Consider the following 26,579-nt stretch of genomic DNA (forward strand, 5'->3'; position numbering starts at 1 on the left):
AAATAAGTCATGGTTCATCCATAAAAGGCAATAGTAAACAATCACTTAAAGAAAAATAAGGTAGCTTTAGATGTCCTGAATATGGGAGGAAATAATATCCAGGATATACTATTAAGTATGTACATTCCACTGTCCAATACAGTATCTATTGACTCTATGTAGCTATTTAAATTTAAATTATTGAGGGGCCCTGGGTGGCTCAGTCAGTTAAGCATCCGACTTTGGCTCAAGTCATGATCTCATGGTTCATGAGTTCAGGTCCCACATTTAGCTCTCTGTTGTTAGCACAGAGCCTGCTTCAGATCCTGTCTTCCTTTCTCTCTACCCCTCCCCCACTGGTTCATTTTTTTCTCTCTCTCTCAAGTGAACTTTTTTTTTTTAGATTTTTTTTTTAATGTTTTATTTATTTCTAGGGGAGAGAGAGAGAGAGAGAGACAGCGTGAGCAGGGAAGGGTCAGAGAGAGAGGGAGTCACAGACTGAAGCAGGCTCCAGGCTCTGAGCTGGCAGTCAGCACAGAGCCTGACGCAGGGCTCGAACCCACGAACCGCGAGATCATGACCTAAGCGAAAGTCAGACGCTTAACCGACTAAGCCACCCAGGCGCCCCTCAAGTTAACTTTTAAACTTAAATTATTTAGGGGGCGCCTGGGTGGCTCAGTCGGTTACGCGTCCAACTTTAGCTCAGATGATGATCTCACGGTTCGTGGGTTCGAGCCCTGTATTGGGTTCTGCGCTGACAGCTCAGAGCCTGAAGCCTGTTTCAGATTCTGTGTCTCCGTCTCCCACTCTCTCTGCCCTCCTCCCCACTTGTGCTCTGTTTCTCTCTGTCTCAAAAAAAAATTTTTTTAATTAAAAAATAATAAACTTAAATTATTTAAAATTCAATGTAAAAATTTAGTCCTTCGGCGATATCACCCATATTTCATGGGCTCAACAGTCACTAGCAGATACCACATTGCACAGCTGAGTCTAACACATTTCTTTGTTCACAGAAAGTGCTACTGGACAGCACTAACACAGAGCATCTCTAAAAGGACAGAAACTGGTAACAGTGGTTGTTTCTAGAGAAGATGACAGAAAGAGCAAGGGCATTTATTCAACTTATTCTAACTTCTGAACTCTGTATGAAGTCATACTACCTATTTAAAACTACCTTGTTCAGTTCTCAAAAAAACCTCCTTGATTTATGCTAACAATATATGATAGAAGTATAAAAAACTCAGAAGTTCTGAGGCATAACAGATAAGAGATTAAGGGATAGGAAACATCTCTCCAAGACTTCCTAGAAATACTACTGACCTCTACTTTAATGTCATTAAGCATCTATGCTTAATACAATTTGTATACCAACCAAAAGATTACAGAGTTCTTATTTCAGAGGAATTAAAGGAACAGGGAAAGGGGAAAAAAAAAGTCAACAAAATATTATTACAGAGCTGTGGTCAAAAGGCCTAGGGGAAATTCTATTCTTTTGGGAAGGAAGGCACAGGTCATACTGTCACATCTATTTCTCTTTTCCCTTTCTTACACTGCTGTTTTATGCTCTACAGAGGACCACTTAAAAGCAAGTCTTTCAGTTCTACTCTGAAATCATTATTTTTTCCTTCAAATGTCGTAGCTACTTAATTTTCATATGCCCCAATTTCTTCACCTGTACAATGGCAACCTGTGGCTTAATCAGTGCTATTTATTAACTCCAGGATATTTCTGCCTAGGAGAGGGAACAAAAGCCAAACCTGAGAATAGAAAAGGCACAGTGGTTAGGTAATCCAAAATAACAAACAACAAAACATTTGAATTGATACTTTTTTTTTTTCCCCACTGGGAGATAGCTCAGAGAAGTTGAAGGGACTAAGGATGACGGTAATGTATGAAACTAAGAAAAATGAATAGGAACAAGATCCCAAACATCTGTTTTCTTGCATATGGATACTGTATTGTCATTCTCTCTTTCTCTTCCACAGATCTCAGCCACCATTCAGATCTTGTCTAGTTACAGAATGTGGGCTTTCATCATCGTTGCCTAATGCCTTTCTCAAGGAGTTTAGATAGAAAGCCAAGCTGGTGTCCACAAAGTGACAAAGGCATGAATATGTCCCTACACAAATTGAGGACCAGAGAGGAACTCCATAATCTAACTATATCCACAAACATTCAGAGAAGTCAACTTACTAAGGAACACATCCTATAAAATATGAGACCAAGCAGAGCACCTGAATGGTTCAGTCGGTTAAGCATCAGACTTCGGTTCAGGTCATGATCTTACGGCTTTGTGGGTTTCAAGCCCTGCGTTGGGCTCTATACTGACAGCTCAGAGCCTGGAGCCTGCTTTGGATCTGTGTCTCCCTCTCTCTCTGTTCCTCCCCTGCTCACACTCTGTCTCACTCTCCCAAAAATAAAGATTAAAAAAATTTTTTTTAATTATAAGACCATGCAAGGAAGATATGGCATAGTGAGAAAAAAAAAGTATGACCATTATTTCAAGAAATGTATCTTTCTAAATTATTACACAAATTTTAAAATGTAATAATTACCATTAAGTAATTTAAATCTTAAAAAATGTACAGGACAGATGTTAAATTCATTACATGCAACTGCTACATGTAGAAATCTCGGGGCGCCTGGGTGGCTCAGTCGGTTAAGCGTCTGACTTCGGCTCAGGTCATGATCTCGTGGTTCGTGGGTTTGAGCCCCACGTTGGTTCTGTGCTGGCAGCTCAGAGCCTGGAGCCTGTTTCAGATTCTGTGTATCCTTCTCTCTCTCTCTGCCCCTCCCCTGCTCATGCTCTGTCTCTGTCTCAAAAATAAATAAACAATTAAAAAAAAAATCTCAACAATTATGTGGACTTAGACTACTCTACATTTATTTAAGGGAGGGAGACATTTGAAAATGAGCATATATTACTGGGAGAGTACAAAGAAACTTGCCAGTGTGTGTCAGCTTCATGGCCCATGGGCAATGAGCATTGCCTGCCTGTGCCAGTCAGATCTCCAACCGATGTTACTGTGCAGGCCATTAAAGAAGCTGTTAATACTCTGGTTTAAAACCAATCTCAGCACAGGCCAGAGCAGCAGATTAAGCAGAACTTTACATCAATGGCAGGTCTCCCAAGTTCTCTTGATGCCACAGAATTCATAAGTGGGATCAGTATGTTCTAAAAAAACATGGTACTGCAAAAGGAGAAAAAGGTTCCACAGCATCAAGCAGTGTAATACTTGAAACCTCATCATCAAAGTGACAGTTTTCAAGTGCCATTTATGATGCCCTAGTCTGGAAACATCCCAGCTAACCCATCTGATCAACAATTTCACAGATGGAAGCACTTGATGGCTAATTGGCAAGTCTATTATTCAAATAAAACAGCTCTCTGTACCTCTTCTTTCATTTTTACAAGTCAAGGTACAAGAAGACTGGTCATTCAAATTCGCTCAGTAAGAGAAGCCTCTTTCTAAAAGTAAATTTTTTAATGTAACAACTTATTATGACAATCACTTTAGAGCACTAATCAATTTCTGAATAGTAGGGAAAATGTTTTAGAAACTAAAAGGAGAAAGGAACATAAACCTTCTTTAAAAAGTTGTACTATTTGTTATACTCTGTTTTTACCAATATATCAAGGTATACATTATCATAGGGAATAAAATGAAATATTCAGTCATTTCCTCACTATTCTTAAAACATGAAATAAATATTACATGTCACAATAAAGAAAAATCCTCTCAAATATTTTCGGTTTCCTAAAAATTTTTAAAGCAAGCATTTACTTTTCACCTACATTTTGCAATAAACATTTCCAGACTAAGATTTTTTAATTTATAAGGTAAGTAGCATAACCAGTGACAACACTATAAGATTATCTGAGATAGATGTAGTTGATGTAGAACAGACTTTAGCTTCAGACATGTGTTCCAACACTGGCTTCACTTCTTAGTTCTGTGACTCAACCCTATAATATAGGAATAATTATCCCTACTCATATAGGATTGTTAGGAAGATTAAATGGGATTAAGTACATAGAACACCTCACATCAAAACATGGGAAGCTATTAAGCATTAGTACACATTTGGCATAAGACCACTTCTATAAATTCTAGGCGAATCCTGATAACTGTAAAAATATGTGGGTTCTCTTTATGGATCCAAACATTTGCCCTTAGTCCCACTGACAAATCCCACTCCCTCTTCTGAGTATCTGGCTATCTCCCTATATTGCTACAACGTTCACAGCCCTCAAGGAAACCCCTAAGGAAGAGTCTTGTTGAAAGACTCAACTTTAAAATATTCAAAGATCATTTAGTCTATAACCAAGAAATTAAGGGGGTGCATAGGTGGCTCCGTAAGTTGAATATCCATCCAACTCTTGATCTTGGCTCAGGTCATGATCCCAGGGTTGTAGGATCCAGCCCTGCTCAGTGTGGAGCCTGCTTAAGATTCTCTCTCTCTCTCTCTCTCTCTCTCTCTCTCTCTCTCTCATATTCTCTCCCCTTTTCTGCCTCCTTCTCTTCTCACATTCTCTCTCAGTCTCTCTAAAATTAAAAAATAATAATAATAAACAGGGCGCCTGGGTGGCTCAGTCGGTTGAGTGTCCAACTTCAGCTCAGGTCATGACTCACAGTTCGTGGGTTCAAGCCCTGCATCGGATTCTGTGCTGACAGCAGCTCAGAGCCTGGAGCCTGTTTCGGATTCTGNAATAAAAAAAAAAATTTAAATAGAAATTAGAGAGGAAAATGGGAAGGAACTGTGGAACCAGGTGTAAACTAAAGTAAAATCAAAATTGTCTCCTTTCAGTGATAATGGCTATTTCATGAAAACAAAAATGCATTCTACTAGATAATGAAATATGCAGTTTCCATGAAGTAAAAGAACACCTTTCCTATAAAACAGAAAAGAGTGCTTTACCAAAACTAGGCTTTGTTACTTTATCTACTTTTGATTAGCATTTTGCTCTCAAATGCTTAGGCTCTGGTGTTTAGACCACTAGGGAACAAAGAACTAATTAACAGAGAGCTACCATAGGCAGTTAAGAACATATTTGGGTAAAAAGAGGGAAAATGTACATAGGAGTAAGAGAAATGTTTAACTATCAAGATTATTAATTTATTCTTTATTGTCTCTGTGCCTTCCCATTGTGCTCAGCACATGCATTCAGTGTTCCAGCAGGAAGAGCCTGAGAAACCACCACCAACAGTTTGAAAAGCAGCACTGGAAGGAAGCAGCCAGAGGGAGGCTACTGCCCTGCTCTGAGGGCATGCTTCCAGGGCAGTCAACCCAGACAACACCCACAAAGAACCACCCTGACTGTGTGTTGTGGGAGAGAACACTCACCATATCTGTCCAGATTTTAAATGAGTATTGTATCTAGGGAACTGTCCAAATGATAATATGATCAGAAAAGTTATGTTACCTTACAAAAGTTTAAGTTAGGAAACCCAAAGATCAGTACTTCATATGAGCAAGATAGCCAATAAATCAAGTATGTAAAACAATAGGGAAGAAAAAGACATAGACCAGATTTTCAAGATAGTAACATCCCACACATTTGGCATATTGAGATTATATTGCAATTATCTTAGTTTCCTATATTAAACAGGAGTATCTTCTCTTGTTTCTCATCCCATATACTTTTCTACCAAAATGGTATCAAATGTCATAGGTCCATCATATACTTGACATCAAATTTAAAAACTTAAAGGTTTCACTTTTCCTCATAATTTTGATGCTCTAATTCACCAGGATGTAATTTTCGAAGATAATCTCATTGTAACTGAAAATAACTGCCAAAAGTTTAAGCCACCCTTAAATAAATAAAGCCACCCTGGAGCACCTGGGTGGCTCAGTCAGTTTCGGCATCCAACTCTTGATTTCAGCTAAGTTCATATCTCACAGTTTGTGGGTTCGAGCCCCACACCGGGCTCTGCACTGACAGTGAGAAGCCTGCCTAGGACTGTCTCTCTGCCCCTCCCCTGCTCGCACTGTCTCTGTCTCTCTCAAAATAAATAAACTTAAAAAAAATTTTCTTAATTAAAACAAAGAAAAAAGAAAATAACTGTTTCCCTTAAAGAACTCAAACAAAACCATTTATTGTAATTTCATATCGAATTAGAAGTTTAACATTCACAAGCATTAAAGATCTTTCCCCTTGAAAGACCACTCACTAGAATGTTTAAACAAGATGACAGAGAGTAACCACAACGCACTCACCTGGAATTTGTTTTCCTTTTACTTGAGAACTCTCAAGAGTGGATTTGAGACCTCTCAAGAGCACCACATTTTTCATGGGGCTTAATATCTATTCACAAGAATTACATTACAATGACAACTAGAAAGAGTATGCTCTAATTAGCTTGCTATTGACCTGACCTTTCTTAATTTTCTACAGTAGAAACATCAGCTCAAGTACATGAATAATTAGGAACTATACTTTTAAAATAATAAAATTATTATCTGACAAGCATAGCAAATGAAAAAAAATTAAAGGCATCTTATATTTTTGCTTTGTTTCTAAAGCAAAATCACTATTTATTTGTAGTTAAGCAAAGAAATAAAAAACAATTACAATTTCTTGACCCTTCCCTACTTCTTAATAGGCAGAAAAATGGCCAAATTAATCTACCAAGTTTAGAAGGGCTCTCCGTAAATGTTCATAGGATCCTATAAATAGAATATTCAAAGAATCTAAGAAAAAAAAAAGGGTAACCAGAAGCCTCCACCAGTATATAAAAACTGTCAATACAAACAAGCTAAAGAGCTCAAGGAACATATCATAAAAAAGCCTTTTATAAAAATTTGTAATTTATCTTAAAACAGTATTGTCTCGGCTTCCATTCTCGGCATCTTACCTCTCCTCTCCAGAGTACCCAGGTTCTTTAAAAATGTTTTAGGCATTAACTCCTTTGCTCAAAAATCTCTAATGATTTCCCAACCCACTTGGAAAAGCATCTTCTACAAGGCGCTACCTTGGTCTGGCCTCTGGCAACCTCTCTAGATTTATATGGAGTGCTTAAGCAAGGCATGAAAAACAAGTACTGAAAAATAAATTAAGATGCATTTCTGATTTTGTTTTACTTGGTGACTTTTTAAAAATGTACTTCAGGGGTGTCTGGGCGGCTCAGTTGGTTAACCATCTGACTTCAGCTCATGTCATGATCTCACAGTTTGTGGGTTCAAGCCCTGCATCGGGCTCTGTGCTAACAGCTCAGAGCCTGGAGCCTGCTTCGGATTCTTTGTCTCCCTCTCTCTCTACCCCTCCCCTGCTCATGCTCTGTCTCTCTCTCTCTCTTTCAAAAATAAATAAGCATTAAAAAAAAGTACTAAAGGAAAATGTTATTATTAACATCATTTAATGGTACTCATGGACTTCTTCTTTCGCTTAGGTTTTTTTTTTTTCGTCCAATTTGCTTATTAAACAGAGAGAATAGACACGCCTGGGTGGCTCAGTTGGTTAAGTGTCCAACTCTTGGTTTCCACTCAGGTCATGACTGATCTCATGGATTCTCTCCTCTCTCTCTGCCTCTCCCCCACTCACTTGTGCTCTCTCTCTCAAAATAAATAAATAAACTTTAAAAATAAAAAAAAGTAAAAATAAAAAGAGAAAACATTATATATGAAGTAAAAGTTCCTTTTGCCTCCCTCCTTTCTCATGAATTTATGTTGGTTTCTGTAGGCCTATGGTAGCTGCTAGCTATGTGTAACAATAAATTTAATTAAAATTAAAAATTCAGTTCTTCCGTCATACTAGGCACATTTCATGGACTGAACAGCTACATAAGGCTACTAAATTTAAATTAATTGAAATTAAAATTAAGTAAAATTTAAAATTCAGTTCTTCAGTTGTTCGACTCACATTTCAAGGGCTTAATAGCCAAATATGGCTAGTGGCTATTGTATTAGAGTCCATACAGAATATTTCCATCATTGCAGAAAGTTCTACCAGATAGTTGTGCTGTAGAACTTGTCATACTTTTACTTAGGTTGTGTACCTTTTAAAAAAGTGTGGTTTTTTAAATTAACATTAATGCTTTCATACTGTATATCTCTCTACAACCTGAATTTTTCCTTTATATGTTTGTAAGTCTAGAATCTAGTCCATTTTAACTGGAGTATAATAATTCCATTCCATAATAATGGAATTCCATTATATTCCAATAAAACATTTTCCCACAGATAGAAATTTAGGTATTTTGCAATATTTCAATAATCTAAACAGTGTCATAATAAATATCCTTAAACATGTGTCCTGACACACATGTGTAAGAATTTCTCTAAAGTGAATAAATGGAATTGCTGAGTCATAGAAGTCAGGGCATTTTCAATTTTACTACATACTCATCAAGTTAATTTCCAAAGTGACCTCAACCATTTATACTCCATATACAGTGTGTTCATTCAACATATATTTATGGTTCTCTATTTGCCAGGTAACGTTCTTTTTTTAAAGTTTTATTTAATTTTTAATGTTTTATTTATTTCTGAGAGAGGGAGAGAGACAGTGTAAGCAGGGGAGGGTCAGAGAGAGAGGCAGACACAGAATCCGAAGCAGTCTCCAGGCTCTGAGCTAGCTGTCAGCACAAAGCCCGACGTGGGGCTCAAACCCATGAACTGTGAGATCATGACCTGAGCCAAAGTCAGGTGCTTAACCAACTGAGCCACCCCGACACCCCTGCCAGGTAATGTTCTAAACACTGATATATTAGCCTTAACCAATTCCCACACCCAACCAAAGGAAAAAAGCTTACATGAGAATGTTCCCTTTCCAAAATCTTCATTGACACGTAATACAACAAGAGTTTTGCTTAAAAAAAAAAAAAATCTAATACTTGTTTTAATTTTCATTTCTCTGATGTAGAGTGAGGCTGAGTATCTTTTCCTATGCTTGTTGGCAGTTCTTGTTCTATAAATAACCATTTCATGTTCCTTCTTCTATAAGGTTATCTTTTATTGTCTTACTGATTTGTGGTTCTGCTAAATGTGCTACAGGTAAATGTGTTACAAACATCTTCTCTCCCTCTATTCCTTGTCTTTTAAGTTTGTTTCTACAGTCTTTGTTGGGACAAGAGATAGTAATGTACTGAAGAAGTCAAATTTAGCAATCTTATGAGTTTTGCTTTCCTATTCTGAGGTCATAAAGACAAAATTTTCTTCTAAACAATTTTTTGGGGCTATCTACTGTGTGACTGACATGCTAGTTTATTTAATCCTTTTAAGTGGGGCGCCTGGGTGGCTTAGTCGGTTAAGCGTCCGACTTTCGCTCAGGTCATGATCTCACGGTTCGTGGGTTCGAGCCCCGTGTCGGGCTCTGTGCTGACTGCCAGCTCAGAGCCTGGAGCCTGTTTCAGAGTCTGTGTCCCCCTCTCTCTCTGACCCTTCCCTGCTCACGCTGTCTCTCTCTCTCGCCTAGAAATAAATAAAAAACACTAAAAATTAAAAAAAAAAAAAAATAAAATTCCATGGTAGACTTGACAATAAACTATTTTAAAAAATTTAAAAAAAAAAGAAACATCTATGGTGGGTATTAATCTCATGATAAAAATATAGTAATTACAATTTTTATTGTGGTAAAAAACACACAACAGAAAATTGATCATTTAACCATTTTTAAGTATACAGTTCCAGGGCTTTAAGTACATTCACATATTCACATTGTTGTGCAACCAATACCACTATCCACTTCCAGAATTTTTTCATCTTACCAAATTGAATCCTTGACCCTATTAAATACTAACAACCACATCACTAGGTCCCTGAGTCCCTTACAAGAACCACTCTACCTCTGTCTCTATGAATACGACTAGTACTTCATATAGGCAGAATCATTCAATATTTGTTCTTTTGTGACTGGCTTATTTTACCTAGCATTATGTCTTCAAGGTTTATCCATGTTGCATTTGATATGTCAGATATTTCCTGGCTTTTTAAGGCTGAATAATATCCCACAGCATGTATATATCACATTTTGTTTATCTACCCATCTATCAGTAAGACACAAATAGTTACCGCCTTTCGGCTACTGTGAATAACACTGCTATGAACACTGATGTACAAAAATCTATGAGTCCCAGCTTTCAACTCTTTGGGATATATACCCAGAAACAGAATTACTGTATCATATGGTAATTCTACATTTAATTTTTTGAGGAACCACCATACTGTTTTCCATAGAGGTAATGTAATTTTATATTCCTACCAGTAATGCACAGGGTTCCAATTTACCTACATCCTAATCAACAATTGTGATTTTCTAGCTGTGGTGGAGTTTTTTTGTTGTTTTGTTTTGGGATAATAGCCATCCTAATTGGTGTGTCTTCCAAACTTATAAAGTTTGATTTTCAGTCATGTCTTTAATCCATGTGCTAGACATTTTTGTGTAAAGAATAAAGTTGGAATCTAGTATTAGTTTTCCCCCCATATAGAAAGCTACTTGTTCCAGCATCATTTAATGAACAGGCCTCTCCTTCCCGATTTTTAATACAATTTCTATCACAAGTCAAGTTCCCATATATGCACAAGTCTACTTCTAGGCTTAATTGATTATACTGATCTAGCTACATGACAGTATTATACTACTTGAATTATGTAATATTAAAATATATTTTGATAGTTGGTGGAGCAAGTTTCCTTTTCCTTTCTAATTTCTTTGCTATTTTTGGATTATTTTTTCCTATATGAATTTCACATTTTAAAAATATATTTATTTTTGAGAGAGATAAAGAGGACGCTTATGGGGGTGGAGAGGGGGAAACATAGGAGAAGACAGAGGATACAAAGCATGCTCTGGCTGACAGCAGAGAGCCCAATGCAGGGCTCAAACTCATGAACCGTGAGATCATGACCTGAACAAAGCCACACGCTTAACCAGCTGAGCTACACAGGTGCCCCACCTATATGAATTTTAGAACCAGTTTTCTAATTCCATTAAAATGCTAGTTGATATTTTTACTGAAACTGCACTGAATTTATGATTAAATTGGAGAACTGTCATCTGACATTAAAACTCCACATCTATGAAAATGGTATTATTTCTTCATTTATTCCAAGTATTTTTTCCCATTGCTATGTTAAGTTAACGCTTTCTATAAAACATTAGACAAAAACTGAAAAGACAAATAACTGAAATATTTCTACTCAAAAACCCACGGGAACAGAAAACTGATTATTAGTTATGCATACAATCCATACACTCATGAATTTGGGAGTTACAACAAATACACTAGAACACATCCAATTCAGGAAGTTATTCTGCTTAAATCAAGCTACTGGAATAGTCCTTCAAAATTCAGTTTACATCTCACTACTTTCAGAAAACCTCCTCTGATCATTCATCTACAGTATTTTCCATTATTTTTGCATCTGGAAATTACTAAGGGTCTGTATCAGAAAAGATACAAACTTACAGGCAACACAGGCCTGCACATGTGCTTACTTTGGCCTACATCATGTCTCTTAAAACAAAAACCAGAGACCAGACCAAACTAATTGGGACATTTCACACAAAAGTCACAAGATTTCTGACTTGGACATTTTTCATTCCCTTTCAGGGACCCAGCTAACAAAGATCTCCATGCTTCCTTACTTACCAAAACAGACAAATCATACTGATTTTTAAAGCTTCCACATAAAGTGACCTATTAATTTCGAAATCACATTTCATTGGTCAAAGCAAAATCATGCTCAAGCTAACTTAAAAAATGATGGAGAAGCAAAATCCTACTATGTGCCTGAAAGGTTCAAAGTCAAAAGTATTTCATATAATTGAGGACTCTGACTTCAATCTCTTCCTTTCTATCTACTCTGCAAGCTACCACTAGAATTACTTTTCAAGAATACAGACTGAGTTATCTCATAACTCTGCTAAAAAAAAAAAAAAGTTTATAAACTATAATGCCTCTGGAAAAAAAGAGTAAGAATCACTAGGAATGGCATTCAACCCTCTCACAATCTACTCCAAATTCATTCACCAGCTTCTTTCCTCATTATCCTTCCTTCCATCACCTATTCTCCAACATTTGGAATATGTGTTACAATATATTCGTTCCAAAGTTTAGCTCAAACATCATCTTCTCAATTCAGTCTTATTTACCTTTATTGTGTAAAAAGTTAGAAATCCCATATCCACTCTTCTTATAAATCACACTGTTTTTAATGAGCACTAGTATCCAAAGTAGTTAATATGTGCCAGGCACTTATTATTACATAACTGCTATGTCTATTAAAATGTAAAATACCAGGGCACCTGGGTGCCTCATTTGGTTAAGCGTCTGACTTTGGCTCAGGTCATGATCTCATGGTTCGTGGGTTCGAGCCCTGCATCGGGTTCTCTGCTGGCAGCTCAGAGCCTGGAGCCTGTTTCAGATTCTGTGTCTCCCTCTCTCTCTCTCTGCCCCTCCCCCACTCATGCTCTGTCTCTCTCTGTCTCAAAAATAAATAAAACTATAAAAAAAAATTTTTTAATGTAATATACCTTTAGGTTAAGTAACAATGTTCTTAGAAAATCAATATACTGGCCTAACAAATTCAAACACAGGACAAGCTCAGTTGGTTAAGCATCCCACTCTTCATTTGAACTCAGGTCACAATCTCATAGTTTGTGAGTTCAAGCCCCACATCGAGCTCTGACAGTGCAGAACCTGCTTGNAAGAAAAGAATTCATTTACTTTTAAGTAAAAAGATTAAAATCTGAAAAGACTGCCCTGACTGTTTCTAAAGCTAAAATGGACCCAAAGACTTAAACCAAACCTTTTAAGAGACTGGAGACTATGCTTTGACTATACCTATCTCTTGAGTTTTGTCCTCACAGCTTTCAGAAAGATCAAGACCTAAGTTGGGATAGTTATAAAAACAATCTAGTAGCCAATTACAGCAGTAAATGCATTTAATAAATCACCTCATGTCTTATAGTAATTTCATGTTTGGGAGCACTTTAGCAAATAAAAAAATATATTTAAAATTTAAAGCCACTAGTTTACAAATTTTAATAGATCAATAAAACATCTGCTTGTTTCTACTTCAAATTACTGATAGGTTTATATAGGAGACCATGGATAGATTTAATGATGTTAGCCTATCACTGTTCAAGTATTAACATTTAAATATGTAATATCTAAAAAAAATAAAGCTTCTAATTGTTTTGTTGGTATGGACACAATAATGAAGACCTAGGGAAAAGTACCAAGATAAAGTTTTAATAGAGGCATTGTGAATAGTATTAAAATAATGAGGTCGGTGAAAAGGGGTCAAGAGATGTGGAATTTGAGCAATTCCAAAATAGTAATGGAAGAGGCCAGTATATAACCTCACAAGAGTTGATAAAGGTAAGGAAGTATAAGCAGTTACTTTAGAAATTTTAGAAATAAATGGAAGAAATGGCAGGGTGCAGTCAAGTTTTGCTGTTTTTGGATACAGAAGAGTGAAATCTTCTTGTAGGCAGAGAAAGGGGTCAGTGGAAATGAGCAAAGTTTCAAGAGAGAATGGGATCAGAGAATAAATGGAAAGATTAGCAACGGAGAAGAGAAAATCACTTCATTTCAGAGAAAGGTAAGAGTTGTTAAAATGAAGAACTCTGTTCTGTTCGTATTCTCATGTTTTAAAAGGGCCATCTGCAAACTTACCAGCCAGTATCCTGCTTCTATTTAAAAGGAAATTATGACTTTTCTGTTAAATGGTAAGAAAGTAACAATCCCATTTATTTTTGGAGGGATAAAACAGCTTATGTCTCCTTTTTTACTTTTACTGGCTGCTATGCATTACTGAATGCAAAGAGTAGCTATTACCAATTGAAATATCTTTGACTTTATTAAAAATAAACAATATACAACATTTGATTCCTGTTTATTAAAAAGTAACACACATTTGTTATTATAACATTATTAGTTATTATAAGTTGCTGCAAAAGTGACATCTTAAGTATTTGTCAAATAAGTCTAGAACAAGAGTAAAATAAAATTTTAAGAAAAAAATTAATCATTGCACACTAGTATTTAATAAAGGAGATATCACAGAAATTAGCATCCCACAAATTCTCCCCTTAAGAGTTTGTCATCTAACTGGGAAAATGAAATACGTACATGAAATAACATATTCTCCAACATATTTTTAAGTTCAAATAAGAATACAGAGGGCACATGAGGTGATTATAGTATCAGAAACCAAAGAGAAATTACTGAACCAAACTTAAGTTTTTCACTTACTGCAAAGGTTTGCAGTGATCATTGAGATACAATGTAGCTCAGTCTGTGGTTAGTAAAACCATATTTCACATCCAGAAATTTCCCCAGCATGGATTTGGATTTCCAGCATGGATATATAATTTATTGCATCTAATGCTTAAGAAAAATTACTTTGGCATTTAAATTTGCTGCAACTTCCTTTAAGAATTCTACTAAGGCAAGGGGTGCCTGGGTGGCTCAGTCAATTAAGACTAAGGCAANATTCTACTAAGACAATTATCATTGCCTACATTTTGCAGGTAAAACTGCAGTACCTACAAACCACCTCAGCTCACTTCTGACACTTTCATATGCCTTAACATTGTTATTGTTCATTTCAGAATAAATTAGGGAATTCTAGAAGCTATCTAGAATGCTTACAAAAGTATGGAAACCGCTTTGGAAGGGTCAAATTCCAAGAGGCGCAGGCCTCTTAAAAGAATGGATTACACAGTCTTATAAAAATGAAGAATCATAAAGAAACAGATTGACTGACAATAAAGGAACCTGAGAAATATTCAACACCAATAAAAGTAAAAATAGCTGATGTCTATGCAAGGATGCAAGATAGAATCACAAAATGATTCCAGTTTTCTAAAAGGAAAAAGTTTATTAGTAGAAGCCATGATAGATCTACTCAAAGAATTTTGATAAAAGTGCCTCCACACTGAAAATACCATGAAATCCCAAACAAAACTTTCTTTCACCCAATATAGAGTGCTTTAAATGAAGAAAGACAAACTCATTGCCAGTGAAATGAGGGAAAGCTGGTAGCTAAAAGGGTTATAAAGGTAGGTTATAAAAATATTCTCAGGGGTCTGCAAACCAGTCCCAACAGAAGGCAATAATAATAATAATAATAATAATAATAATAATAATAATATAATAATAATAATAATAATAAATGTCCCTTGGGTGCCTGGCTGGCTCAGTTGAAAGAGCATGCAAAAGTCTTGATCTCAGGGTTGTGGGTTCGATATCCAACACTGGGCATAGGGATTACTAAGAAAATAAATAAACTTTAAGAAAAAAATTCCCAAAATTTGGTCATTAAACAACATATTACACAAAAGTCTCAGGAAAAGAACAACACATAGTTATCACTTTTGTGAATGGAGGACTGGAAAGATAATCAGTGTAGAACTCAAAAAACAGCAAAAGTTTCTTTTTCAGCTAAAAGCAGAATAAATATTTTGAGATGAAAAAAAAATCTATCTACAGGCCATTTGCCCAACAGCATGAAACAAGATATAGTATTAAAACTTAAAACAAATTTAATTTTAATAAGAATGTAAAAGAAACCTTATATACCAAAGTTGAAGAATAAAACAAATATTACATATTAATTCATCCATGTATCATAACTACTATAAAGAATTTATCACTTTTAAAACTGTACATACAAACACTCTATGGGTCAGTTTTCTCAATGCTGCCAAGAGTATGCCATGTTTACTTTTTCATGTGTTCCTTCTAAAGTCTACATTGTAAACCTAGAAATAAGATATTTTGATTCCTTTTTTATTAAAAGGCAAAACTGATAATCTCCCATACCTTCAAATTTTAAATTGAAAAATAGAAAATTCTTATTCCTCTGAAAAATTAAGATAATAGAAAATGTTCTCCACATGTTATTTACTGTTGCAATACAACAATCAGCAATAAGGTAACCTTCTTACCATAAGGTTATCTGTGAGACGATTTCTTGGGAGTTATTTCTTTCTCTTTGGATAACTAGAGAAAGACATGTAGTTTACACACAAAGAAACACTAAAAGTCTATATATACTAACCTGGCCAAGTCCAGGCATACCTCCTCCAAGTCTAAGAAGTCTGTCCATATTTCTAGAAAACAGAAACAAAGGAAAATGTTCCTAAGCACAAAAGTGTTTACTCAATTGCTATCTATATAATTCACCTTCAGTCACTCAGTATGTCAAAAATATTGGTGGTAATTACAACACAACATCAGACTTCCTGTTAATTAACACCACATATTAATTCAAGAAGCTGTCTTCCATGCTAATTAACAGACCTTACTTTACTGCTTTGGTTTTGGGTTATCCCCAGTTTTAAAGACAAGCAATCTTAGCATACTTTCAAAACTTTGCTATCATTAAGTTAATTATATTTTCTCATTGTTATCTAATAAAGTACCTGAATGAGGAAAAAGTGCCTGAAATGCTTATCATATGTATGATTGAATTTCCTTCAATTTGTCCAGAGTATACAAATAAAAATCCTCACTTTTAAATTAAATTTTAACATCCTCATTAGTAAGTTCTGTGCTAATTAACTTACAGCTTGTCAGTTATCATCAAAACTACATGTGAAAGACATTGTGAGCAGATTATGGATCTCTGAATTAGCATCAAAGCCTTTTTTAAAATGAACTCATTATACTAAAAGAAATTTTATAAAGTAAACATTAAATGCATTAAGATAGTGTTCTAGAACCTATGCAGATATTTTGCATGATTTCAGATGTTGTGTAGATATGCACCTTTATCACTAAGGAAATTCAACTGCTGTTTCAATTATAATTTTAGAGTTAATCAATACAAAGATTAACTTTGAAATATCAACCTGGAATAACTATAGAAGACATTTTTACAAGCTTGAAAAACTCAGAAGAAATCAAAGAAATAGCAAGAGTACCAATATGGCCTCAAACACAAAAAAAGAGTAACCAAATTATAAAAAATCAATATCAGCATAACTAGATGTTGTTAAATGTTAAACATGACAATGAGGCATTTCTTCTACCTGAAAATTGCTAGTACCTTAAAATTCCCTTTCTTTCTATATATATGCTTTAGAAAATGGTATTACTACAATTTATATTCTGTATTAAATGCTAACGAATTAGTCATCTGTTCATGTTATTTTACTAGTTAGAATTGCTATATCAACTAAAACTTAATAATGTACTCAAAATCATTACATTACAGCCTAATCATGTTTGCTGAATCTTGCTAATAATTTACTCTTATATTTAACAATGTTAATACTCTAAACTTTATTCAAATCCACTTATAAGAAACTGCACAAATGATATAGCCATGGAATCTTCACAAAGTGAAGACTCTCCCATAACCACCACCTAGAGAGAGAAACATTATCAGCACCTAGGAATACCTCTCATGCCCCCTTTCCAGTCCCTACCACCATGTAAAGATAGAATTTCAGCTTCTAATTCTGGCATAGACTAATTTTGTTTCTGAATTTTATATAAACAATAGTTTATAAACAACTTTATGTCAACAAGTCTGTGAGATTCACAATGGATAAATTCACTTTAAAAAATGAAAGACACATAAGAAAACTTGATAGTCCAGACAAAATTTTTGCTTTACAACCTTAACACATCCTTCTAACAGCAATATTTACAAACAAAATCTCCATCAAATTCTCATTAAAATTCCTCAACTCAAATATAGCGTTCAATACATGGCAGTTTTAAGTCTACAGACGGGGTGGGTGGGGAGGAACCTGAATACTTTAAAATATTAAAGACATTCTCTAGAATATATTACCAAAGAAAAAAAGTTCTTTTGTACCATTTCTAGCTTATAGACTTAAAGAACAAAGGGGAAAAAACCAATAACATACAGTATATTTTAGACATTATATACATTCCAGGCCAAAGTCGATTCCCAGCTGTGTTCAGTTTATCTATTTCCCCTGTGTTGTTTCTGATGACTTTACACAGACTCCAGATGCTGTGAATATACATGAGCGATGTGGGGAGCAGAGGGAAAGAAAATCTGGCAGGTCAAATTTGTGTTTTTAGCAAAATTAGATGTCTCAGCAAACAGGAAAAAATATTTAACAAACTAAAACACTTTACATAACATAATGAGGTTTAATAAAAATATTAACATTTGGAAATGAAATACATTGATAAAGGTTCTAAATCACACTTTTTATCAATTTTTAAATGTTTACTATTATTTTTTTGAAATATCAAGTGAGAGAAAGAAACTCAGGGAGGGGCAGAGGGAGAGGGAAAAAAGAAATCCCAAGCAGGCTCTACGCTGCCAGCATAAAGCCTGATGCAGGGCTCAAACTCATGAACTGTGAGATCATGACCCCAGCAGAAACCAAGGGTCAGAGGCTTAAACGACTGAGCCACTTAGGCACCCCTAACTCACACTATTTTTTTAGAAGAGTTTATAGAAGGCAAATAAGAACAAAAATGCTAGTTATCTAAATGATTTTCATGAGCTCTTAAATCTGGTCATCTATCACATATTTATAATCTGATATATGTTAAAAAAAAAAAGATACATGTTCTTTTATTTTTTAAAGATACATTTTCATATATCATATCCTGAAAAGAATAGGCAAACGTTATACACATTCTTAATTCTCACCTGGTCAACAACTACAACTCTTGTGGTGTTAAGCTTCAATTCGTTGAGTTTGACAAATTTCTTCTTAACTCAAACTCCTGCTAATACTGGCAGGTATAACTTTTCCCAAGTATTTTTTCTCTCTCTCCTAAAAAAAAGTAAATAAAATAAGATACAATTACTTTGATAACTATGGAGGAAAATACGTCAAGTTCTTTAAATGAAGCAAATCCTAAAAATGAAATAGAAATCAAAATTGATTTTTAATCACCATTTCCAGAAGAATATGGAAGAAATAACATCCCAGGGAGCTATAGAGCAGAGAGGATTAACTCCACATCCAAATTTTGTTCGTAAGTTTCTTTTCTGAGCAGTTTTAATTATACGTAAGGATTGACATTTTATGACTTTTAGTCTTTCTAGAGAGGTTTCAAAGACCAGAGAAAATCTATTCATATTTTTAAATAGAACATTCTATTGTGCAATTACTATATAGGTCCATTGCACATTACATACAAACCGATGAAACATAATGTTATCTTAGTAAAGTTATTTTTCCTATATTTGAAAGTTTGCTATTTCATTATCATAGGAATTAGTTTATAATTTCTTAGTCAATTATTCCCAACTATGCCAAAAAGACTAAAAAAATAAGAAAACGGAAGAATAAGAATTATCCAAAATTATGCAGTGGTGAAATATATTATTGCTATTGCCTCATCCGTCAGTTCTTGTATTGCCCAAAAGCATTTACCATTTTTCAAAAACATATAAAAGACTAGAGACATCACCTCTGTAGTCTTTTTAGCTTTCATTTGAACACAGCTAAAAATTCAGAACTTTGCATATTATACCCATAATGTCCAAGAAAGGAGAACTGACAGAAAAAAAAAGTCCTACAATTATTAGAGAATCACAAGGTGAATGTAAAAGCAGGTAACAACACTCTAGTCTCTTAACAATAACAATAAAATAGATGGTATAAGCCAGTGTTTCTTTAGCACTACTGACATTTAGGACCAAATGCAGTCAGCTGTCTTGTGCATTACAGGATGTTTTGCAGCATCCCTGGCCTCTACCCTTTAGATGCCAGTAGCACCTACCAGCCATGACAATCAAAAATGTCCCCAGACATTGCCAAATGTCCTCTGGAAGGTCAAAATCACTCCCAGTTCAGAACCACTGACAAAATCTCAGAGTACATATCTTCAGATGGCAATACCCTAGATTTTCTCGAACTTAAGAACCAACCTTTGCTGGAAACAGTTTGGGACTCTTCAAAAAGTTCAACAATTATCTTATGACCCAGCAATTCCACTCCTAGGTATAAATCCAAAAGAACTGAAAATAGATATTCAAAACAAACTCCTGTACATCCATGTGTATAGCATCACTATTCACAACAGCCCAAATGTCCATCAAAGATGAAAGAATAAACAAATTTTCACACATATATACATACAATGGAACATATGGAATATTATTAAGCTATAAAAAGGAATGTAGAACTGACTCATGCTATATGATGGATGAACCTCAAAACATTATACTATATAAAAAAAGCCATGAACAAAAGGTCACAAACTGTATGATTTGGTTTATATTAAATATCCCAAATATATTAAAAGGAGTGACTGTCAGAGGTTGCAGGGAAGGTGTAAAATGAAGAAACTGCTTAACAGGTAAGAAATTTTACTTTAGAATGATGGAAATGTTTTGGAACTAGATAGAGGTGGGGTCGTTACACAACACTGTGAATGATTTGGACTCAGGTTATGATCTCATGGTTGGTAAATTCCAGCCCCGCAACAGGCTCTGTGCTGGTACTGCTGAGCCTGTTTTGGATTCTCTCTCGCCCTCTATCTCTGTCCCTCTCCCGCTTACTCTCTCTCTCAAAACTGAATAAACATTAAAAACATTTTAACATTAAAAAAATGTTTAAGTTGATCAATGAGTGAACAATAATTCTAAGACTAATCTTATCCAGTTAGGTATTCAACAAAGACTTCATTACACACTATTTCACAACAAGAACCTGTTTTGCTAAGAGATGTATGGCGATGTTGATGAAGTTCACATGTGGCCAAATGCTAAAGTGTCCATAAAGATGAAAAAAACTAACAGATAACATAGAAGTGAAAAACACCATTGGACTAACTCTAATTGGTGTTCATAAATCTAAAAGAAAAAAACGTTTTGTGAGCAGAGATGGTAGCCATCCTCTCTTCAATAAAATTATGAGCTATCAATGTTTCCAAAAGTACTGCAATTGGGAAATGAAAACGTTCCGGAAATGGATGGTGGTGATAGCTGCACAATGTGAATGTACTTAAAGCCACTGAACTGTACATCTAAAAATGATGAAAATGATAAATTTTATGTTGTGTATACTTTATATGAGGGTTAAGAACTATGACTCTGCATTACAAGTGCCAGGACTCAAATCCTGTCTCTAACACTTCCTAGCTCTGGGTCCTGGGGTCAGTTACCTCCCTGAGACTCAGTTTCTTTATTTGCAAAATGGGGGTAATGATAGCATCCAACTTATTTAGATTAAAGAAGACACTGGACATAAACAACACTTAACATAATGCTTGGCATATAGTAAGTAAATAAGGAGTGCTAGCAGCTCACATCAGCACCACCTTCCTTTGCATGGCTACAGTTCATACAACACAGATTTCTTCTTTCCACATACTTTGGCACTTAGTGAATTTCAAAACAATAGGCACATTTCACAGTTCTAAATGAATTACACTGGAGAAGAGGGACTTGGATTTTACAGAATTTAGCAAAAGAGTTCATAAAATTAAAATGCTGAACTGTAACATAAAAGATAATACTTCCAATTCTTTGAAATAAAAGTCATATGGGGTGCCTGAGTGGTTCAGTCAGTTGAGCATCTGACTTCAGCTCAAGTCATGATCTCATGGTTTGTGAGTTTAAACCTGTGTTTGAGAGAGCCTGCTCCTGCTCTCTCTCTCAAAAATAAACAAACATTAAAAAGGAAGAGAGGGAGGGAGGGAGGGACGGAGGGAGGAAGAAAGGAAGGAAAGCCATACAAAACACATATGGATCTAAGCCAAGTTTTTACACCTACCAAAAAGCAGAGGACCCAAGAGCTCATTTATGATATGAGTAACTTTACTTAAAACATTATCAGATAATATGAACAAAGTTAGCTGTAGCTAATATGTCATACATAATGTTTACAATCTGAATTGGTAAAAAGACAGTACAAATCCAGTATTGGTACTTTCAAAAGGTTCTATGTCAAAAAGTTGATGACTTTCAGGGCACCTGGGTAGCTCAGTCGGCTGGGCATACGGTCTTCAGCTCAGGTCATGATCTCACAGTGGGTTTGAGCCCCACGTCGGGGTCTGCACTGGCAGCTCAGAGCCTGGAGAATGCCTCAGATTCTGTGTCTCCCTCTCTCTCTCTCTGTCCTTGCCTCCTGCTTGTGCTCTCTCTCTCTCTCAAAAATAAATAAACGTTAAAAAAAATTTTTAAGAAAAAGTTGATTTCCTTTTTCATCTCCCTGAGATGAAATACCTAGTTAGAACCTAATACAGTTAGATTGTGTTCCTGATGTAATTAAAATACATCAATTCTCAAATATTTATAAGAAATGTATGGAACCATGAATAACTCTAAAAAACAGATCCTTCAAAATTATCTTAATCTGGATTTGGAATGCAGCAATTTTTTTTATTTAACTCTTCAACCTTTTAACAAGGGACACTGTTTTCCTAGTACTTCATAAAACTCAACCAAAATCATGAAGCCCTTAGTTGTCTGAGATTATCATCGTGTTTCTTAGTTCGTTTTTCATTTTTTATTCCCAACCCATGCTACAGTTACGTTACTTTTCAGACTGATGCTAAATCCTTTACTACATATTTGAGATCTCATCGTATTTCTAATTGCTCTACTCTCTGATTTGTGGAAATTAGAAACTTTTTTGACTTTCTTAAAGGCTTTCTTCAATGGAAGAAATAGAGTCAACATTAAACTTTTAATTATATAAATAGGATACTGAAAGCAAGATTTTTCCAGTTTAGAACAGTAAAGATGGGACTATCACAAATATCTTTTCTTGTGCTGTCTCCTAATTACAGCTTTCAATTAAACAGTCATTAAATACAAGTTTCCCCTTCATCCAAGAGCAGAATGTTCCTATGAAAATCTTCCTAAGCAGAAATGGTATAAATCGAAGAAACTATACCATTTAGTAAAAGCAAAAATTCTCTTTTTATTTCTTTCTGTTAGCAAAAATGGGTATAATAGTAGGTCTTCTTGGGGCGCCTGTGTGGCTCAGTCAGTTAAGCATCCGACTTCGGTTCAGGTCATGATCTCACGGTTCGTGAGTTCGAGCACTGGGCTCTGTGCTGACAGCCAGCTCAGAGCCTGGAGCCTGTTTCAGATTCTGTATCTCCCTCTCTCTGACCCTCCCCTGCTCATGCTGTCTTTCACAAGAAATAAATAAAACATTAAAAAAATTTTTTTAAATAAATAATTGTAGGTCTTCTGGAAAAGTGAAGTGAGGTAAAGCTAACTTTCAAACAGCAGGGGAAACCTGTACTACTTTACGCATAAGGTGATATAGAAATAGAACCACTAAGAAACTCAATAACTTTCACTGAAAGAATTTATAATCTATCTGGGGAGGCATGATAGAAACCCATGAAAAATACACATAGTGAAAGGCAGCAGGGTAGAGCCAGAAGGCTCTGAAGGCTATCAGACCTCAGTTTGAATCTGGGCTTTACGACCCACTTACTCTGTATGATCTGGAAAAAGTTACCTTTTTCTAGTGTCTAGACTTCATCTATAAAATGGGGATTACATCGACCTCTTGCAAGTCAGTGGTTAAGAAAAAATACAAAGCACCTCATATAGTGCCTGGAACATTTATAAGGTAATCAGTAACTACTGTTATTGTTACGATCATCTTAGAGCCAGAAGCGATTACTTAATCCATTTCTCATTTTACAGATGTGGACACCAAAACATCACAAAGCAGGAGATGAATGTCAAAGGAGCGCAACAAACTAGGTATATGACAGGTTCATTAGTAACAAATCACATGAATATTCAGGTCAGACTCTCAGAAGTGGACACTGAATTAAGAAATGAACACCGCTATACAACGGAAAATAAAAGCACAATCTCTTGTTACTGATAATCAAATATGGGTTCTCAACAAGGTTTATATCACAAGCATAAAAATAAATGCAAAAATAAGTAAATGTAAATAATGCTTTACATTAAAACAGCAAAATATTATTTACCAAACACCTTGAGGAGAAAAAATAATCCCCCAAAGTGAACAGGTGAGGCTTCATTGAAAGACGGCTTCAAAACTTTTTTCTGACAATATTCAGGATATTCACTAAATATCACTTCACTAAACACAACTTAAGTGTAGTTAAAGCTCCACTCTGTACCTTAATCTCTCCAAATGCACAGTAATTCATTAAATTTGTTTAAAACATATGAACTTTACATATATATTTTTTAATGTTTTATTTATTTCTGAGAGAGGGAGAGAGAGAGAGATAGCATGAGCAGGGGAGGGTCAGAGAGAGAGGGAGACACAGAATCTGAAACAGGCTCCAGCCTCTGAGCTGTCAGCACAGAGCTCAACGCGGAGCTCGAACCCACGAACCTGTGAGATCATGACCTGAGCCGAAGTCGGACGCTCAACCAACTGAACCACCCAGGCGCCCCTCTATACCTCATTCTTAAAGAGACTTTTTTATTATAGAATTTCTCTTTCACTCGTAACATGCAATGAGCTAACAGAATTTCATTAATGAAACAAAGTGAGAAAAAAAAACATGTACGCTTATTAATTAATAACAGAAACCACACCTTGCCCAAGAAGGGATGCTGACCGTGTTCTCCCAGAGCAGAGGGGAGACTTGTGCGAGGGCTATGATGCCATCAATTTGGTCCCCTCCTTGGATTTAACTCTTCCAGATGTTGGGATGGAGCAGGGGGGAGGCAGGGAACGCACACCCAGTTCCAGCCTCTCCACCAACATCCCACTCCTCTGCCCCACAGCTACTAACCGTCTCCTGCAGGAGCAGCCGGTCCCCAAGACCATCGACAAACTGCACCACACGAGGCGGAGGTCACCGGACCAAAAAACATATGAACTTTAAATGAGGGATGCCTGGGTGGCTCAGTCGGTTGGGCCTCCGACTTCGCTCAGGTCATGATCTCGCGGTTCGTGGGTTCGAGCCCCGCGTCGGGCTCTGTGCTGACTGCCAGCTCAGAGCCTGGAGCCCGTTTCGGATTCTGTGACTCCCTCTTCTCTCTGACCCTCCCCTGCTCACGCTGTCTCTCTCTCTCTCTCTCTCAGAAATAAATAATAAAACATTAAAAAACAATTTTTAAAAATAAACTTTAAATGAGCCAGTTGCTAGTCTTACAGGACAAAACAAGAAAGCCACCATTGTGTTAATTATCTCCACTAAAACTGTATTCAGTCCTTTATTTCAACATTATAGTGACTGTCTTACTGCTTTACTCATCAACATTAACTTAGCACTAAAAACATATTTTTGTAGTAGTAAAAAAAATTTACACTCTAGAACTGCATTTCGGTGCTAATTTTTAAGGCTTCCTCCCCGTCTTTCCCATAAGCCTTTATCAACTTTTAAGCTGCCATTTATTTCAAGACTTTTTCATTCGGTCACCGAGTTATATTCAAACTCTTCCTAAAAGTTTACATTTTTTTCTTCTTTTGACAGACACAAAGTACGTCCCAAGGAAAATTAAGCTCCAAGGGGTAACACAGGGCAGCGGATGTCTTCTTTACTGAAGGGTACATGCTATCAATTCACCAACAACTACTCAATTAGGACAAATTGAAAGTAAGTTAAAAGGCAGAGCAGGTAAAACCACACTTTACTTCGGAGAGTTACAAGGCTAAACACCAGTGCATCTCTGGGAGTTTTGCTCGGTTTTTGAAGGGAACTGAAATCCTAACACTAAAAAAAAGGGAGGGGGGGGGAATCAAGACCCATGGGTAGGACAAGTGATTTTAAAGCAAGCATGCCTTCAATGAGAAGGTTAATTTTATTCCCTCTCCCTTGTTTCCTCTGCCTGCTTTGAAGTTTCTCAACATCGGCGTAACTACCAACAGAGTACACACGGAGGCCACACAAAGGGTTCTCCTGGTACAGGGAGAAGAGGGTCCCCCAAAATGTGATGAATTCAGCGAAGCAGAAACTCCTGGAAGAAGGAGACTACATCCAGACCTAACTTAGAAGAGATCCGAGTAACCGGCAAGGAGTACGACGGAGGCTGGGCTCCTCCCTCAGGGCCCAGGCCTCCAGCGGCAACCCGGCTGGGCAACGTGACTCAGGAAAGCACGGGGCTGGCGGCGGCCTAGCTCGGCAGCCTCCGCGAACCTCCGGGGCCCTGCCTTCCCCGTCTTACCTGAAAGCGGGCGGGACGGGAGGCCACGGTCTGGATTTTCGTCTCCCACCTGCGGTGACGCGGAGGCGGCGGAGACTGCAGCAGCGGCACCGGCGACTCGGACTCCGCCGGGCTCTGGCTCCGCGAACCGGCGATGAATCAGCCCTATTCCATTCAAAAGAGTCGCCCGGGCCTCCGCGGCGAAGCACTTCCGGGTTCACTGCTCGGCTTCGGCTTCCGTTCCCCCGACGGCCAATTGGAGACGGCTNTCCAGGCCGCGGTCGAGATCTGGGACGCCGGCCTACCGGGCCCAGGAGGTGACAGGCTAGGAAATGTACCTACAGGGTTGCAGAAACCAGAACCCCTTTAGTTTGGGTGTTCACCACGGTCCTACTCGAAAACTGCAAGGCTCGTTTGAACTCGGTCAGCTGAGAAGCAGAAAAGGGAGAGTGTAAAAAGAGGGGAAATCGGTCAGAGATTCTCTTCCAGAGTGCTGTCTGCCCGCCTCCTTGTTTTCGCGCTTTCCAGGGATTGGATTTCAAGGAAAACCAACGTTTCCCAAATGTTAAAACCACCTATTTTAAGCCCAATTTACA

General features: G+C 36.6%; 1 protein-coding gene across 2 annotated transcripts in view; it reads right to left on the minus strand.

The window, feature by feature from the left end:
* Window positions 1-26,221, minus strand: part of PSMD14 (proteasome 26S subunit, non-ATPase 14) — a 99,919-nt gene extending 73,698 nt beyond the window's left edge. Inside the window, exons 1-3 of one of the 2 annotated variants that reach the window (XM_077760993.1) lie at window positions 26,005-26,221; window positions 18,577-18,703; window positions 15,994-16,045 (exon numbers count right to left, since the gene is read on the minus strand). In XM_077760993.1, coding sequence (XP_077617119.1) covers window positions 15,994-16,041 — 48 coding nt within the window. In that variant the 5' untranslated portion in view covers window positions 16,042-16,045; window positions 18,577-18,703; window positions 26,005-26,221. Of the gene's footprint in view, window positions 1-15,993; window positions 16,046-18,576; window positions 18,704-26,004 lie in introns of those variants that run through there. The other variant, XM_077760994.1, reaches the window with a different exon arrangement.
* Window positions 26,222-26,579: the final 358 nt, after the last annotated feature.

Source organism: Crocuta crocuta, unplaced genomic scaffold, assembly GCF_008692635.1.
Source record: "Crocuta crocuta isolate KB4526 unplaced genomic scaffold, BGI_CrCroc_1.0 scaffold153, whole genome shotgun sequence".
In the NCBI taxonomy this organism is placed as follows: domain Eukaryota; kingdom Metazoa; phylum Chordata; class Mammalia; order Carnivora; family Hyaenidae; genus Crocuta; species Crocuta crocuta.